Source organism: Phyllobates terribilis, unplaced genomic scaffold (genome assembly GCF_046119375.1).
Source record: "Phyllobates terribilis strain yellow unplaced genomic scaffold, ASM4611937v1 Scaffold_9__5_contigs__length_417890890, whole genome shotgun sequence".
Lineage (NCBI taxonomy): Eukaryota > Metazoa > Chordata > Amphibia > Anura > Dendrobatidae > Phyllobates > Phyllobates terribilis.
Window position 1 is genome coordinate 395719247 of NW_027362769.1, and position 16255 is coordinate 395735501.

At 57.2% G+C, this 16255-nt stretch overlaps 1 protein-coding gene across 2 annotated transcripts in view; it reads left to right on the forward strand.

Moving 5' to 3' along the window:
- LOC141162571 (serine/threonine-protein kinase NLK2) overlaps nucleotides 1–9261 on the forward strand; it is a 35097-nt gene extending 25836 nt beyond the window's left edge. The window contains exons 7-11 of one of the 2 annotated variants that reach the window (XR_012250788.1): nucleotides 5111–5212; nucleotides 5346–5432; nucleotides 5543–5741; nucleotides 5815–5992; nucleotides 7969–9261. Coding sequence is in view for 1 of the 2 variants with exons in the window: in XM_073648803.1 (XP_073504904.1) it covers nucleotides 5111–5212; nucleotides 5346–5432; nucleotides 5543–5741; nucleotides 5815–5908; nucleotides 7969–8017 (531 nt within the window). In the remaining variant the exon portion in view is untranslated. The remainder of the gene's footprint in view (nucleotides 1–5110; nucleotides 5213–5345; nucleotides 5433–5542; nucleotides 5742–5814; nucleotides 5993–7968) is intronic. The other variant, XM_073648803.1, reaches the window with a different exon arrangement.
- Nucleotides 9262–16255: the final 6994 nt, after the last annotated feature.

A 16255-nucleotide genomic window follows, 5' to 3' on the forward strand; every position in this document is an offset into this window, starting at 1 on the left:
TCTCTTTCTCTCCCTCGGCCTCTCGCTCTGCGGCCTCTCTTTCTCTCCCTCGGCCTCTCGCTCTGCGGCCTCTCTTTCTCTCCCTCGGCCTCTCGCTCTGCGGCCTCTCTTTCTCTCCCTCGGCCTCTCGCTCTGCGGCCTCTCTTTCTCTCCCTCGGCCTCTCGCTCTGCGGCCTCTCTTTCTCTCCCTCGGCCTCTCGCTCTGCGGCCTCTCTTTCTCTCCCTCGGCCTCTCGCTCTGCGGCCTCTCTTTCTCTCCCTCGGCCTCTCGCTCTGCGGCCTCTCTTTCTCTCCCTCGGCCTCTCGCTCTGCGGCCTCTCTTTCTCTCCCTCGGCCTCTCGCTCTGCGGCCTCTCTTTCTCTCCCTCGGCCTCTCGCTCTGCGGCCTCTCTTTCTCTCCCTCGGCCTCTCGCTCTGCGGCCTCTCTTTCTCTCCCTCGGCCTCTCGCTCTGCGGCCTCTCTTTCTCTCCCTCGGCCTCTCGCTCTGCGGCCTCTCTTTCTCTCCCTCGGCCTCTCGCTCTGCGGCCTCTCTTTCTCTCCCTCGGCCTCTCGCTCTGCGGCCTCTCTTTCTCTCCCTCGGCCTCTCGCTCTGCGGACTCTCTTTCTCTCCCTCGGCCTCTCGCTCTGCGGCCTGTCTTTCTCTCCCTCGGCCTCTCGCTCTGCGGCCTCTCTTTCTCTCCCTCGGCCTCTCGCTCTGCGGCCTCTCTTTCTCTCCCTCGGCCTCTCGCTCTGCGGCCTCTCTCTCTCTCCCTCGGCCTCTCGCTCTGCGGCCTCTCTCGCTCTCTCTCGGCCTCTCGCTCTGCGGCCTCTCTCGCTCTCTCTCGGCCTCTCGCTCTGCGGCCTCTCTCGCTCTCTCTCGGCCTCTCGCTCTGCGGCCTCTCTCGCTCTCTCTCGGCCTCTCGCTCTGCGGCTTCTCTCGCTCTCTCTCGGCCTCTCGCTCTGTGGCCTCTCTCGCTCTCTCTCGGCCTTTCGCTCTGTGGCCTCTCTCGCTCTCTCTCGGCCTCTCGCTCTGTGGCCTCTCTCGGCCTCTCGCTCTGTGGCCTCTCTCGCTCTCTCTCGGCCTCTCGCTCTGTGGCCTCTCTCGCTCTCTCTCGGCCTCTCGCTCTGTGGCCTTTCTCTCGGCCTCTCTCGCTCTCTATGGCCTCTCTCTCACCCTCTCTCTTTCACCCTCTCTCTCTCTCGGCCTCTCTCACCCTCTCTCTCTCGGCCTCTCTCTCTCACCCTCTCTCTCTCGGCCTCTCTCTCTCTCTCACCCTCTCTCTCTCACCCTCTCTGTCTCGGCCTCTCTCTCTCTCACCCTCTCTCTCTCGGCCTCACTCTGTGGCCTTTCTCTGGGCCTCTCTCGCTCTCTACGACCTCTCACCCTCTCTCTTTCACCCTCTCTCTCGGCCTGCCTCTCTCTCGCTCTGCGGCCTCTCTTTCTCTCCCTCGGCCTCTCGCTCTGCGGCCTCTCTTTCTCTCCCTCGGCCTCTCGCTCTGCGGCCTCTCTTTCTCTCCCTCGGCCTCTCGCTCTGCGGCCTCTCTTTCTCTCCCTCGGCCTCTGGCTCTGCGGCCTCTCTCTCCCTCGGCCTCTGGCTCTGTGGCCTCTCTTTCTCTCCCTCGGCCTCTCGCTCTGCGGCCTCTCTTTCTCTCCCTCGGCCTCTCGCTCTGCGGCCTCTCTTTCTCTACCTCGGCCTCTCGCTCTGCGGCCTCTCTTTCTCTCCCTCGGCCTCTCGCTCTGCGGCCTCTCTTTCTCTCCCTCGGCCTCTGGCTCTGCGGCCTCTCTTTCTCTCCCTCGGCCTCTCGCTCTGCGGCCTCTCTTTCTCTACCTCGGCCTCTCGCTCTGCGGCCTCTCTTTCTCTCCCTCGGCCTCTCGCTCTGCGGCCTCTCTTTCTCTCCCTCGGCCTCTGGCTCTGCGGCCTCTCTTTCTCTCCCTCGGCCTCTGGCTCTGCGGCCTCTCTTTCTCTCCCTCGGCCTCTCGCTCTGCGGCCTCTCTTTCTCTCCCTCGGCCTCTCGCTCTGCGGCCTCTCTTTCTCTCCCTCGGCCTCTCGCTCTGCGGCCTCTCTTTCTCTCCCTCGGCCTCTCGCTCTGCGGCCTCTCTTTCTCTCCCTCGGCCTCTCGCTCTGCGGCCTCTCGCTCTGCGGCCTCTCTTTCTCTCCCTCGGCCTCTCGCTCTGCGGCCTCTCTTTCTCTCCCTGGGCCTCTCGCTCTGCGGCCTCTTTCTCTCCCTCGGCCTCTCTTTCTCTCCCTCGGCCTCTCTTTCTCTCCCTCGGCCTCTCGCTCTGCGGCCTCTCTTTCTCTCCCTCGGCCTCTTGCTCTGCGGCCTCTTGCTCTGCGGCCTCTTGCTCTGCGGCCTCTTTCTCTCCCTCGGCCTCTCTTTCTCTCCCTCGGCCTCTCGCTCTGCGGCCTCTCTTTCTCTCCCTCGGCCTCTCGCTCTGTGGCCTCTCTTTCTCTCCCTCGGCCTCTCGCTCTGTGGCCTCTCTCTCTGCTTGGCGTTCTCATTTGAGGGTCACAATCTCCCATTTGCTGCAGAATGTGGTAAGCAATGGTCCATTCCCCCCTGGGAGCGGCGGTTGCTTCTGACCTCCTGGGTCGGAGAGTTCTGGTACCAGATCCAGGACTGGGTATCCTGGTGCTCCCCTGGTCCTGGGCCACATTATGTTGGTGCTTGGCATTGTCGTCCACCAAGACACTAATGATGCTCCCACCGCTGCCACCAACACCACTCGCTCTCCGCACTCGTGCCTCGGATGCTCCAGTAAAGGGGGGCTCCACTTCTCATACTCCTTCGTCTGCTCACCTATCGCAATAGGCTGAGTTAGGCGCCCCCTTACAGACCGTTCTCACATGCACACTTTTCGCTGCTACCACTTGCCGTTTTGATAGTCCAGCGAGATGCCTGCCCTGGGTCACACACTAGCGCTCACCACCCAGCTTTCCCGAGCACCTGCTAGGTCCTCTCCTTGCACTCTGGCATACACAGGTAACACAGCCGAGCTATTCTCCTGCTCCTCAGGATTGCAGTTACGTTTAGTGCCGCAAGGAACAAACTTATTACATTTTAGATTTAATATATAAAAAGGATGAAAAAATAAAGACATAAATACAGGAAAAACCGTATAACATAAAAGGGACAGAATACAGAGACGGCTGCTGGATCCGTGAGAGCTTCTGGTGGAGGAGAACGTCGCGGGAAATATGGAGAGATCGGCAATACTCGGTGCTTCTCCTGGGGCCTGACACTGATATTCGGTAGATGAGATGTTATAAAGGGTCTCACCGGACCCCTCGCCGGACATCCTTCCAGCGTTAAAATACTCTTTCACCTGGTCCTGTCTATGCAGTACAGACGGATCGGCTGCACAAGGTGAAAGCATTGACGCCCCCTGCGTTTAAAGGGAATCCACCAGCAGGTTTTTGCTATCAAATCTGAGAGCAGCATAATATAGAGGAGGAGACCCTGATTCCAGGGATGTGTCACTTATTAAGCTGCGTGTTGTAGTTTCAATACAATCAGTGTTTTATCAGCAGGAAGTTATCACTACTGGATTACATGTCTAGTGCCTCCTGGTCCAGCCCCGCCCCCCACCACTGATTGGCAGTTTCCTGTGTACACTCTGCATTCACAGCAATCAGTGGTGTGGGCGGGGTTATACACAGGAAGCTGCCAATCAGTACTGTGGGCGGGGTTATACACAGAAAGCTGCCAATCAGTGCTGTGGGTGGGGTTATACACAGGAAGCTGCCAATCTGCTGTGGGCGGGGTTATACACAGGAAGCTGCCAATCAGTGCTGTGGGCGGGGTTATACACAGGAAGCTGCCAATCAGTGCTGTGGGCAGGGTTATACACAGGAAGCTGCCAATCAGTGCTGTGGGTGGGGTTATACACAGGAAGCTGCTAATCAGTGCTGTGGGCGGGGTATACACAGGAAGCTGCCAATCAGTGCTGTGGGCAGGGTTATACACAGGAAGCTGCCAATCAGTGCTGTGGGTGGGGTTATACACAGGAAGCTGCCAATCAGTGCTGTGGGCAGGGTTATACACAGGAAGCTGCCAATCAGTGCTGTGGGTGGGGTTATACACAGGAAGCTGCCAATCAGTGCTGTGGGTGGGGTTATACACAGGAAGCTGCCAATCAGTGCTGTGGGTGGGGTTATACACAGGAAGCTGCCAATCAGTGCTGTGGGCGGGGTTATACACAGGAAGCTGCCAATCAGTGCTGTGGGCAGGGTTATACACAGGAAGCTGCCAATCAGTGCTGTGGGCAGGGTTATACACAGGAAGCTGCCAATCAGTGCTGTGGGTGGGGTTATACACAGGAAGCTGCCAATCAGTGCTGTGGGCGGGGTATACACAGGAAGCTGCCAATCAGTGCTGTGGGCGGGGTTATACATCAGCATTATGACTACTGCTACATCTGCAACAGAGAAAACAGGGATTCTATCAAAACTGCACCAAGCAGCCCAGTAAGTGACACATCACTGGAATCAGGCTCTCTGTCCCTACATCATGCTGCTTTCAGACAGATTAAATAGCAAAAACTTGCTGACAGATTCCCTTTAATACCTATGTGCTAATGGAGGCATACAGGTACACACGTGCTGGCCCAGATGGGCATCCAACATTGACAGCTACTCTACCTTCTCTGTATACACACTCCATGTCTGCTCCCCATCAGATAACCTGCTTCACAATGCAGGCAGTGATCCAATGCCTCCATCCTTTGATCTGTATAACTCATACCTTATGACAACCTGCTTTTTCAGTGTCTGCAGACGTCGGAACCCTAAACCAGACCATGGACCCGCATGTCTGTGGTAGCGATATGAAGCGTGCCCTGTGCAGACTCTGAACCAGAAGGTGATACGAGGTAGAGCAGACTTCATATTTCTCTGCTGCCCCATCTTGTTCAGGGTCTGTTTTGGGGCTGTGACCCTTGCTCTGTGCAGACACTGAACCACCAGGTATGACCATGTAATGAGCTGGAGACGGCTCCTTGTTTTCCTGCTCCCTACTTGTTCAGTGTCTGTTCTGCACATGCTCTGTCGTGCTGCATTGTGGGAGATGTAGTCTTCCTCTGTCCTCGTCTTGGGGCCCTGTGTACATGGAGTAACCTTGCGGTGTATTTTGCAGCTGGACCTGATCACCGATCTCCTGGGGACCCCTCCTCTGACCGCCATGCGCTCCGCCTGCGAGGGAGCGAGAGCCCACATACTGCGTGGCCCTCACAAGCCGGTAATAATTAAAGGGCCGGTATCCTGTAGATAAAGCGTAATAATCCTACAGTATTATTTCTCCCCAATACCTCTGTTTGCTGTCATTGAATGCGGTTGAATACCCGTCCTGACCTAGCCTTTTCTGTCGGCAGCCATCCCTCTCTGTCTTGTACATGCTGTCTGGTGAAGCCACCCACGAGGCCGTTCACCTGCTGTGCCGGATGCTGCTGTTTGATCCGGTGAGTCTTGCACCTGCTCCTCGGGGGAGGGGCTTATTGCCATCTGTGGGCGGCGGCTTCATGTCCGGGTCAAGGTCTCCTGGTCATAATAACGACTCGTGTATCTTCAGATGAAGAGGATCTCTGCTAAGGACGCCCTGGCCCACCCGTACCTGGAGGAGGGGCGCCTGCGTTATCACACATGTATGTGTCACTGCTGCTATTCCGTCTCCTCCGGACGCGTCTACACTGCAGACTTTGAGCCCACGGCCGGCGACCGGTTTGATGACTCTTATGAGAAAAGCCTCACGTCTGTCTGGCAGGTTAAAGGTCAGTAAGCCGGGCGTGGGACCGGGGGGTCCTCACTCGTGGTCCAGTGACTAATGCTTCTGTTTTGGCGCAGAGCTGGTTCATCGCTTCATCACAGACCAACAACAGGGCAAGCGGCCTCCTCTGTGTATAAACCCACACTCGGCCGCGTTCAAGACCTTCATCAGGTGGGCAACCATCGCAACATACAAGGCGTAGCCTCCACCCCATAGTCAAAAATCTCTGAACCTCAGAGTTTATTGTAATGAAGTGTAAGTGCACCCCGAGTGGACCTGTCCCATTACCCCCGGCCCATCTACCCTGAGCCTCTGCCTTGTGGAGTCGTCTCCTCCTGAACCTCACAATCTCCTGTCTCTTACGTTTAAGATCGGCCTCCTCCTGAACCCTTACCATGTTGTTCCTGCTTTCTCTAATACGTAGTCACCTCTGCATTGTAATCTCCTCAAACTGTTGTGTCCCCTTTATTATTTGATAAAGTGTTCTTCTGATTCTCTGTCTGTAAAGCTTTGCCTCTCCATTCCTACTGCTCCCTGCCTTTCCGACCCTGCTGCTCCCCTCCTCCCCGACCATGCTGCTCCCCTCCTCCCCGACCCTGCTGCTCCCCTCCTCCCCGACCCTGCTGCTCCCCTCCTCCCCAACCCTGTTGCTCCCCGCCTTCCCTACCCTGCTGCTCCCCGCCTTCCCTACCCTGCTGCTCCCCTCCTCCCCGACCCTGCTGCTCCCCTCCTCCCCGACCCTGCTGCTCCCCGCCTTCCCTACCCTGCTGCTCTCCGCCTCCCCGACCCTGCTGCTCTCCGCCTCCCCGACCCTGCTGCTCCCCGCCTTCCCGACCCTGCTGCTCTCCGCCTCCCCGACCCTGCTGCTCTCCGCCTCCCCGACCCTGCTGCTCTCCGCCTCCCCGACCCTGTTGCTCCCCGCCTTCCCTACCCTGCTGCTCCCCGCCTTCCCTACCCTGCTGCTCCCCTCCTCCCCGACCCTGCTGCTCCCCGCCTTCCCTACCCTGCTGCTCTCCGCCTCCCCGACCCTGCTGCTCCCCGCCTTCCCGACCCTGCTGCTCTCCGCCTCCCCGACCCTGCTGCTCTCCGCCTCCCCGACCCTGCTGCTCCCTGCCTCCCTGACACTGCTCCTCCCCGACCCTGCTGCTCTCTGCCTCCCTGACCCTGCTGCTCCCCGCCTCCCCGCCCCTGCTGCTCTCTGCCTCCCCGACCCTGCTGCTCCCCGCCTCCCCGCCCCTGCTGCTCCCCGCCTCCCCGCCCCTGCTGCTCTCTGCCTCCCCGACCCTACTGCTCCCCGCCTTTCCGACCTTGCTGCTCCCCGCCTTTCCGACCTTGCTCCCCGCCTTTCCGACCTTGCTGCTTCACGCCTCCCAGACCCTGCTGCTCCCGTCTCCCCGACCCTGCTGCTCCCGCCTCCCCGACCCTGCTGTTCCCCCGCCTTTCCGACCCTGCTGTTCCCCCACCTCCACGACCCTGCTGCTCTTCGGCAGAACCGCTCCCCGCCTTCCCCTAAACTGTTGCCTCCACTGCCTTATTGGACATGTCTCTGATATCTTCTAGACAAGTAACCATCTGATTATCTGCCTCCCCGACCCTGCTGCTTCCCGCCTCCCCGACCCTGCTGCTTCCCGCCTCCCCGACCCTGCTGCTCTCTGCCTCCCCGACCCTGCTGCTCTCTGCCTCCCCGACCCTGCTGCTCTCTGCCTCCCCGACCCTGCTGCTCTCTGCCTCCCCGACCCTGCTGCTTTCTGCCTCCCCGACCCTGCTGCTCCCCGCCTCCCCTACCCTGCTGCTCTCTGCCTCCCCGACCCTGCTGCTCTCTGCCTCCCCGACCCTGCTGCTCTCTGCCTCCCCGACCCTGCTGCTCCCCGCCTCCCCTACCCTGCTGCTCTCTGCCTCCCCGACCCTGCTGCTCTCTGCCTCCCCGACCCTGCTGCTCTCCGCCTCCCCGACCCTGCTGCTCTCTGCCTCCCCGACCCTGCTGCTCTCTGCCTCCCCGACCCTGCTGCTCTCCGCCTCCCCGACCCTGCTGCTCTCTGCCTCCCCGACCCTGCTGCTCTCTGCCTCCCCGACCCTGCTGCTCTCTGCCTCCCCGACCCTGCTACTTCCCACCTCTCTGGCCGAGTCGCTCCTCTCCTCCCCCGCCATATAAATGAATAACTCCTTCCACCTGTGAACCCCGGGTCTCCCCATCACTTCCTGCCGCCCCCTAATGCCTCTTCTCTTCTTAGGTCCACAGCCTGGCATTCCTCAAAGGTTTCCAAGAAGGAGGAGAGATGAGCTGCTCGTCGCCGGAGTTCCTGTAGTCACCGTTCACAGCATGAAGTATCCGCCTGTCCTTCCACTGCTGTCCGTCACACTCTGCTCCGATCTCCCGCTTGCCCCCATTATCTATTATTTCCTGCTTCGTTATAACCCCGCCCCCGAGGAATCGTTCCTATTTTCCCAGAATCCTGTGGGAGATGGCAGTGATTGGCTGAGGGACCTCTATACGGATAAAGGACACTGTAAATATTTTCTATACGGAGAATCCTCTGCCTTCCCCCCGTCACTGCCCTTTGGGGGAGACCCCTGAACTGTGTGGAGGGGGGTTGCGCTTCCGACATCGTCAGCCCTGGTGTGAAGCGTCACCGCCCCGATTCTCCCGCAAAACTGCGCAAAATGTGTTTTATTTATTCTACTGATTTAAAGGAGAGAAGAGTAGTAAAAGGAAGTGCCCCCCCCAACCCCCCTGCTGTACTGTGGGCGGCCATATTGTGGGCGTGACCAATGGGCGAGGCGACACTGGATCATTCCTCGAAGTCGTGCTGTTTCTCCGTATTGCCTTCAATATGGCCGCTTCCATTGGATGGGGATGGGCAGCTTTGCAGCACGGCATGCTGGGAAATATCGGGTCATTGGCTGCTTTCATATAGAGGGAGCTACAGGGACATCTTGAGGCCAAAGCGGGAGCTGCAGGTTAATACATTTCATTGCGTTGTTGCTGTAGCGTTTGGATCTCGCCGACGGTTGTCGCCCGTTGCAAAAGGTCTGCGGGTCAAAACTGGTAATTTTGGGGCGCCGCTGATCGCTGCAGGTTGCACACAGCACAGGCAGCCCTCTGCTGACATCTTGTGGCCGCTGTCTGGTACTGCAGCGGCTGAGTATAATGCACTACAGGGGGCACGGTGGCCCCTTAGAAGGGATCGTCGTGCATTTGACTGTTTTTCTCTCCTGTTTTCCCGTTGTTTTTTTTGTTTTATAACTTGTGTACAGATGTGTATCACGTTGTGTTAGGGCGAATGACGCTGTCACTGTACCTATGGTTTGAAACCCATTCAATAATCTACCTCTTCCAGTAAGTGTTTATTTTTTATGATTTTTTTTTTTCCGTTGGTGATGTTTTTCGTTTTTTTTTTTTTTTCGTTTTTGTTTTGTTCATTTCTTTAATTTCCTAAATGTGAAAAAAACCCGGAATCCCTGAAAACTTGAATTTTAGCGTCTTCAGGTTTTATTTAACGATCGTTGGTCCGAGCCGACATCTTAAATAAATTCTGTCCTGCCTTTTACACCTGTCGTGTATTGTGGTTTGTACCTTCCTAATGGTTGAGGGGCTTTGTAACCCCTTGTGTCCCACTACTGTCCTCTGCATGGGCCCCACGGCAGATCCGTGGCCGGTCACGTCACGACTTCCGGTACTGATGGCGTCTTAAGTTTCAGCGGAGTCCTGTGATCCATACGTACAAAGTCAGAAGTAGCAACAGAACATTGAATGCAGCTCTGGGAGCAACTGGACACTGAAGTGTGAAACTGAATGCAGCAGAATAGTGAGTGCAGCTCCGGAAGTAACTGGAGTATAATACCAGAAGTAGCAGAATAGTGAGTGCAGCTCCGGAAGTAACTGGAGTATAATACCAGAAGTGGCAGAATAGTGAGTGTAGCTCCGGAAGTAACTGAGTATAATACCAGAAGTAGCAGAATAGTGAGTGCAGCTCCGGAAGTAACTGGAGTACAATACCAGAAGTAGAAGAATAGTGAGTGCAGCTCTCGGAGCAACTGGAGTATAATGCGAGAAGTAGCAGAATAGTGAGTGCAGCTCTGGGAGCAACTGGAGCGTGAAACAGAATAAAGCAGCAGAATAGTGAGTGCAGCTTTGGGAGCAACTGGAGTGTGAAACAGAATGAAGCAGCAGAATAATGAGTGCAGCTCTGGAAGTAACTGGAGTATAATACTAGAAGTAGCAGAATAGCAAGTGCAACTCTGGTGGCAACTGGAGCATAAGAGGATGAAGCAGCAGAATAGTGAGTGCAGCTGTGTGAGCAACTGGCGTATGAAATAGAATGAAGCAGCAGAATAGTGAGTGCAGCTCTTGGAGTAACTGGAGTGTGAAACAGAATAAAGCAGCAGAATAGTGAGTGCAGCTCCGGAAGTAACTGGAGTATAATACTAGAAGTAGCAGAATAGTGAGTGCAGCTCCGGAAGGAACTGGAGTATAATACTAAAAGTAGCAGAATAGTGAGTGCAGCTCCGGAAGTAACTGGAGTATAATACCAGAAGTAGCAGAATAGTGAGTGCAGCTCTGGGAGCAACTGGAGCGTGAAACAGAATAAAGCAGCAGAATAGTGAGTGCAGCTCCGGAAGTAACCGAGTATAATACCAGAAGTAGCAGAATAGTGAGTGCAGCTCCGGAAGTAACTGGAGTATAATACCAGAAGTAGCAGAATAGTGAGTGCAGCTCTGGGAGCAACTGGAGTATAATACCAGAAGTAGCAGAATAGTGAGTGCAGCTCTGGGAGCAACTGGAGCGTGAAACAATAAAGCAGCAGAATAGTGAGTGCAGCTCTGGGAGTAACTGGAGTGTGAAACAGAATAAAGCAGCAGAATAGTGAGTGCAGCTCTGGGAGCAACTGGAGTGTGAAACAGAATGAAGCAGTAGAATAATGAGTGCAGCTCTGGAAGTAACTGGAGTATAATACTAGAAGTAGCAGAATAGCAAGTGCAACTCTGGTGGCAACTGGAGCATAAGAGGATGAAGCAGCAGAATAGTGAGTGCAGCTGTGTGAGCAACTGGCGTATGAAATAGAATGAAGCAGCAGAATAGTGAGTGCAGCTCTTGGAGCAACTGGAGTATAATATCAGAAGTGGCAGAATAGTGAGTGCAGCTCTGGTGGCAACTGGAGCATAAGAAGATGAAGCAGCAGAATAGTGAGTGCAGCTCTGGGAGCACCTAGAGTATAATACCAGAAATAGGAGCAGAATAATGAGTGCAGTTCTGGGGGAAACTGGAGTATTAATCCAAATGAAGCAGCAGAATAGTGAGTGCAGCTCGGCGGGTAACAGGAGTATAAGAGAGGGAACAGATCAATGAGTGCAGCTCTGAATGCTGCATAATACAGGAAAGAGCCATTAATGCAGCTCTTGGGGTGACTAGAGTATATCACAGGTTGAAATATCAGAACAGTGAAATCATCTGTAGGAGTAAATGGCATACAGAAGAGATGTAGCAATATAATAGTGAAGGCTGGGAGGTGACTGGAGTATACGGCATGTAGGACTAGAATTGTAGATGCAGCTTTGGTGATGACTAGAGCATAAGAGGATCTGGCATCAGAGCAGAGAATTCAGCTCTGGGGTAACAGGCGTAGGACTCGGTAACACAGGATGTGAATGTATTGGGCTCTGCGATCTCGCTGTGCACAGGTTGAGTGGTACAGGGTGCAGCGCTCGTCACACTTCCTCTCACGTGGTGACAGACGGCTGAATGCAGAAATGCGTTAAGAGTTGTGTGGTTTCATAAACTGCTGCAATTTCCGCCTTTCTACCCCCCAAAAACACGACTGTACGAGGCTGGAACCAAGACTGGACGGGGCGAAAATCTAAGGTATGATAAAAGGGTGGGTAAAATGACGGGAGTCCTGCTACACGGCACTACGGCATGAGCACTGCTACATCATGTATTCACATCTGAGAGGTGTATATATACACACTGCTACACCGTGACGTGTACAGGTGCAATCTGAGTTATTCACCCCATCACCAGCATCTTTTGTACTTAATAGAGCCCCTCTGGCTGTTATAACTTGCTGCATCGCCAGACACTAGCTTCTGGCAGCGTTCCTGAGGAGTCTTAGCCCAGTCCTTGTTGGAGGTCCAATAGTCCAATGCCATTCAAGCTAGCCCCCGCCGCTCTTCCCTGTAGACGTCGCCGAGCCCCTGCAGCTCTTCACTGTAGACGTCGTCGAGCCCCCACCGCTCTTCACTGTAGACGTCGCCGAGCCCCCGCAGCTCTTCACTGTAGACGTCGTCGAGCCCCCACCGCTCTTCACTGTAGACGTCGTTGAGCCCCCGCCGCTCTTCATTGTAGACTTCGTCGAGCCCCCGCGCAGCTCTTCATTGTAGACTTCGTCGAGCCCCCGCGCAGCTCTTCAGTGTAGACTTCGTCGAGCCCCCGCGCAGCTGTTCATTGTAGACTTCGTCGAGCCCCCTCAGCTCTTCACTGTAGACGTCGTTGAGCCCCCGCAGCTCTTCATTGTAGACGTCGTCGAGCCCCGCAGCTCTTCACTGTAGACGTCGTCGAGCCCCCGCCGTGTTTTACTGTAAACGTTGCTGAGCCCCCGCCGCTCTTCACTGTAGACGTCGTCGAGCCCCCGCAGCTCTTCATTGTAGACGTCGTCGAGCCCCCGCAGCTCTTCACTGTAGATGTCGTCGAGCCCCTGCAGCTCTTCACTGTAGACGTCGTCGAGCCGCCGCAGCTCTTCATTGTAGACGTCGTCGAGCCCCCGCAGCTCTTCACTGTAGACGTCGTCGAGCCCCCGCCGTGTTTTACTGTAGACGTCGCAGAACCCCCGCCACTCTTCACTGTAGACGTCACCGAGCGCCCCCGCAGCTCTTCACTGTAGACGTCGCCGAGCGCCCCCGCAGCTCTTCACTGTAGACGTCGTCGAGCCCCCGCAGCTCTTCACTGTAGACGTCAAGCCCCCGCAGCTCTTCACTGTACACTTCGCCGAGCCCCCGCAGCTCTTCACTGTAGACGTCGTCGAGCCCCCGCAGCTCTTCACTGTAGACGTCGTCGAGCCCCCGCAGCTCTTCACTGTAGACGTCGTCGAGCCCCCGCAGCTCTTCACTGTAGACGTCGTCGAGCCCCCGCAGCTCTTCACTGTAGATGTCGCCGAGCACCCGCAGCTCTTCACTGTACACTTCGCAGAGCCCCCGCCGCTCTTCACTGTAGACGCCACCAAGCGCCCCGCCGCTCTTCACTGTAGATGTCGTCAAGCCCCCGCAGCTCTTCACTGTAGACGTCGTCGAGCCCCCGCAGCTCTTCACTGTACACTTCACCGAGCCCCCGCAGCTCTTCACTGTAGACGTCGTCGAGCCCCCGCAGCTCTTCACTGTAGACGTCGCAGAACCCCCGCAGCTCTTCACTGTAGACGTCGCCGAGCGCCCCCGCAGCTCTTCACTGTAGACGTCGTCGAGCCCCCGCAGCTCTTCACTTTAGACGTCGAGCCCCCGCAGCTCTTCACTGTACACTTCGCCGAGCCCCCGCAGCTCTTCACTGTAGACGTCGCCGAGCCCCCGCAGCTCTTCACTGTAGACGTCGCCGAGCGCACCCGCAGCTCTTCACTGTAGACGTCGCCGAGCGCCCCCGCAGCTCTTCATTGTAGACTTCGTCGAGCCCCCGCGCAGCTCTTCATTGTAGACTTCGTCGAGCCCCCGCGCAGCTCTTCATTGTAGACTTCGTCGAGCCCCCGCAGCTCTTCACTGTAGACGTCGTCGAGCCCCCGCAGCTCTTCACTGTAGACGTCGTCGAGCCCCCGCAGCTCTTCACTGTAGACGTCGTCGAGCCCCCGCAGCTCTTCACTGTAGACGTCGTCGAGCCCCCGCAGCTCTTCACTGTAGACGTCGTCGAGCCCCCGCCTCTCTTCACTGTAGATGTCGTCAAGCCCCCGCTGTGCTTTACTGTAGACAACGCCACACTCCACTGTAGATATCATCGAGACCCCGCCATGCTTAACTGCAGATGTCGTTGAGCCCCCGCAGCTCTTCACTGTAGATGTCGTCAAGCCCCCGCCGTGCTTTACTGCAAACGACGCTGAGCCCCCGCCATGCTTTACTGTAGACGTCGTCGAGCCCCCGCAGCTCTTCACTGTAGACGTTGTTGAGCCCCTGCTGCTCTTCACTGTAGACGTTGTCAAGCCCCTGCCGTGCCTTACTGTAGACAACGCCACACTCCGCTGTAGATATCATCGAAACCCCGCCACGCTTCACTGGAGACGTCGTTGAGCCCCCGCCGCTCTTCATTGTAGACTTCGTCGAGCCCCCGCGCAGCTCTTCATTGTAGACTTCGTCGAGCCCCCGCGCAGCTCTTCAGTGTAGACTTCGTCGAGCCCCCGCGCAGCTGTTCATTGTAGACTTCGTCGAGCCCCCTCAGCTCTTCACTGTAGACGTCGAGCACCCGCAGCTCTTCACTGTAGACGTCGTTGAGCCCCCGCAGCTCTTCATTGTAGACGTCGTCGAGCCCCCGCAGCTCTTCACTGTAGACGTCGTCGAGCCCCCGCCGTGTTTTACTGTAAACGTTGCTGAGCCCCCGCCGCTCTTCACTGTAGACGTCGTCGAGCCCCCGCAGCTCTTCATTGTAGACGTCGTCGAGCCCCCGCAGCTCTTCACTGTAGATGTCGTCAAGCCCCTGCAGCTCTTCACTGTAGACGTCGTCGAGCCGCCGCAGCTCTTCATTGTAGACGTCGTCGAGCCCCCGCAGCTCTTCACTGTAGACGTCGTCGAGCCCCCGCCGTGTTTTACTGTAGACGTCGCAGAACCCCCGCCACTCTTCACTGTAGACGTCACCGAGCGCCCCCGCAGCTCTTCACTGTAGACGTCGCCGAGCGCCCCCGCAGCTCTTCACTGTAGACGTCGTCGAGCCCCCGCAGCTCTTCACTGTAGACGTCAAGCCCCCGCAGCTCTTCACTGTACACTTCGCCGAGCCCCCGCAGCTCTTCACTGTAGACGTCGTCGAGCCCCCGCAGCTCTTCACTGTAGACGTCGTCGAGCCCCCGCAGCTCTTCACTGTAGACGTCGTCGAGCCCCCGCAGCTCTTCACTGTAGACGTCGTCGAGCCCCCGCAGCTCTTCACTGTAGATGTCGCCGAGCACCCGCAGCTCTTCACTGTACACTTCGCAGAGCCCCCGCCGCTCTTCACTGTAGACGCCACCAAGCGCCCCGCCGCTCTTCACTGTAGATGTCGTCAAGCCCCCGCAGCTCTTCACTGTAGACGTCGTCGAGCCCCCGCAGCTCTTCACTGTACACTTCACCGAGCCCCCGCAGCTCTTCACTGTAGACGTCGTCGAGCCCCCGCAGCTCTTCACTGTAGACGTCGCAGAACCCCCGCAGCTCTTCACTGTAGACGTCGCCGAGCGCCCCCGCAGCTCTTCACTGTAGACGTCGTCGAGCCCCCGCAGCTCTTCACTTTAGACGTCGAGCCCCCGCAGCTCTTCACTGTACACTTCGCCGAGCCCCCGCAGCTCTTCACTGTAGACGTCGCCGAGCCCCCGCAGCTCTTCACTGTAGACGTCGCCGAGCGCACCCGCAGCTCTTCACTGTAGACGTCGCCGAGCGCCCCCGCAGCTCTTCATTGTAGACTTCGTCGAGCCCCCGCGCAGCTCTTCATTGTAGACTTCGTCGAGCTCCCGCGCAGCTCTTCATTGTAGACTTCGTCGAGCCCCCGCAGCTCTTCACTGTAGACGTCGTCGAGCCCCCGCAGCTCTTCACTGTAGACGTCGTCGAGCCCCCGCAGCTCTTCACTGTAGACGTCGTCGAGCCCCCGCAGCTCTTCACTGTAGACGTCGTCGAGCCCCCGCAGCTCTTCACTGTAGACGTCGTCGAGCCCCCGCCTCTCTTCACTGTAGATGTCGTCAAGCCCCCGCCGTGCTTTACTGTAGACAACGCCACACTCCACTGTAGATATCATCGAGACCCCGCCATGCTTAACTGCAGATGTCGTTGAGCCCCCGCAGCTCTTCACTGTAGATGTCGTCAAGCCCCCGCCGTGCTTTACTGCAAACGACGCTGAGCCCCCGCCATGTTTTACTGTAGACGTCGTCGAGCCCCCGCAGCTCTTCACTGTAGACGTTGTTGAGCCCCTGCTGCTCTTCACTGTAGACGTTGTCAAGCCCCTGCCGTGCCTTACTGTAGACAACGCCACACTCCGCTGTAGATATCATCGAGACCCCGCCACGCTTCACTGGAGACGTCGTCGAGACCCCACCGCTCTTCACTGCAGATGTCGTCAAGACCCCACCGCTCTTCACTGTAGACGTCGTCAAGCCCCCGCAGCTCTTCACTGTAGACGTTGTCGAGCCCCCGCCGTGCTTTAATGTAGACAACGCCACACTCCGCTGTAGATATCGTCAAGACCCCGCCACGCTTCACTGCAGACGTCGTCGAGACCCCGCCACTCTTCACTGCAGCCGTTGTCGAGCCTCCTAAACCTGTAAAGGGGTGAATAATTTTGGTTGCGGATGTAAATGCTCCTCCATGACTGCAGGG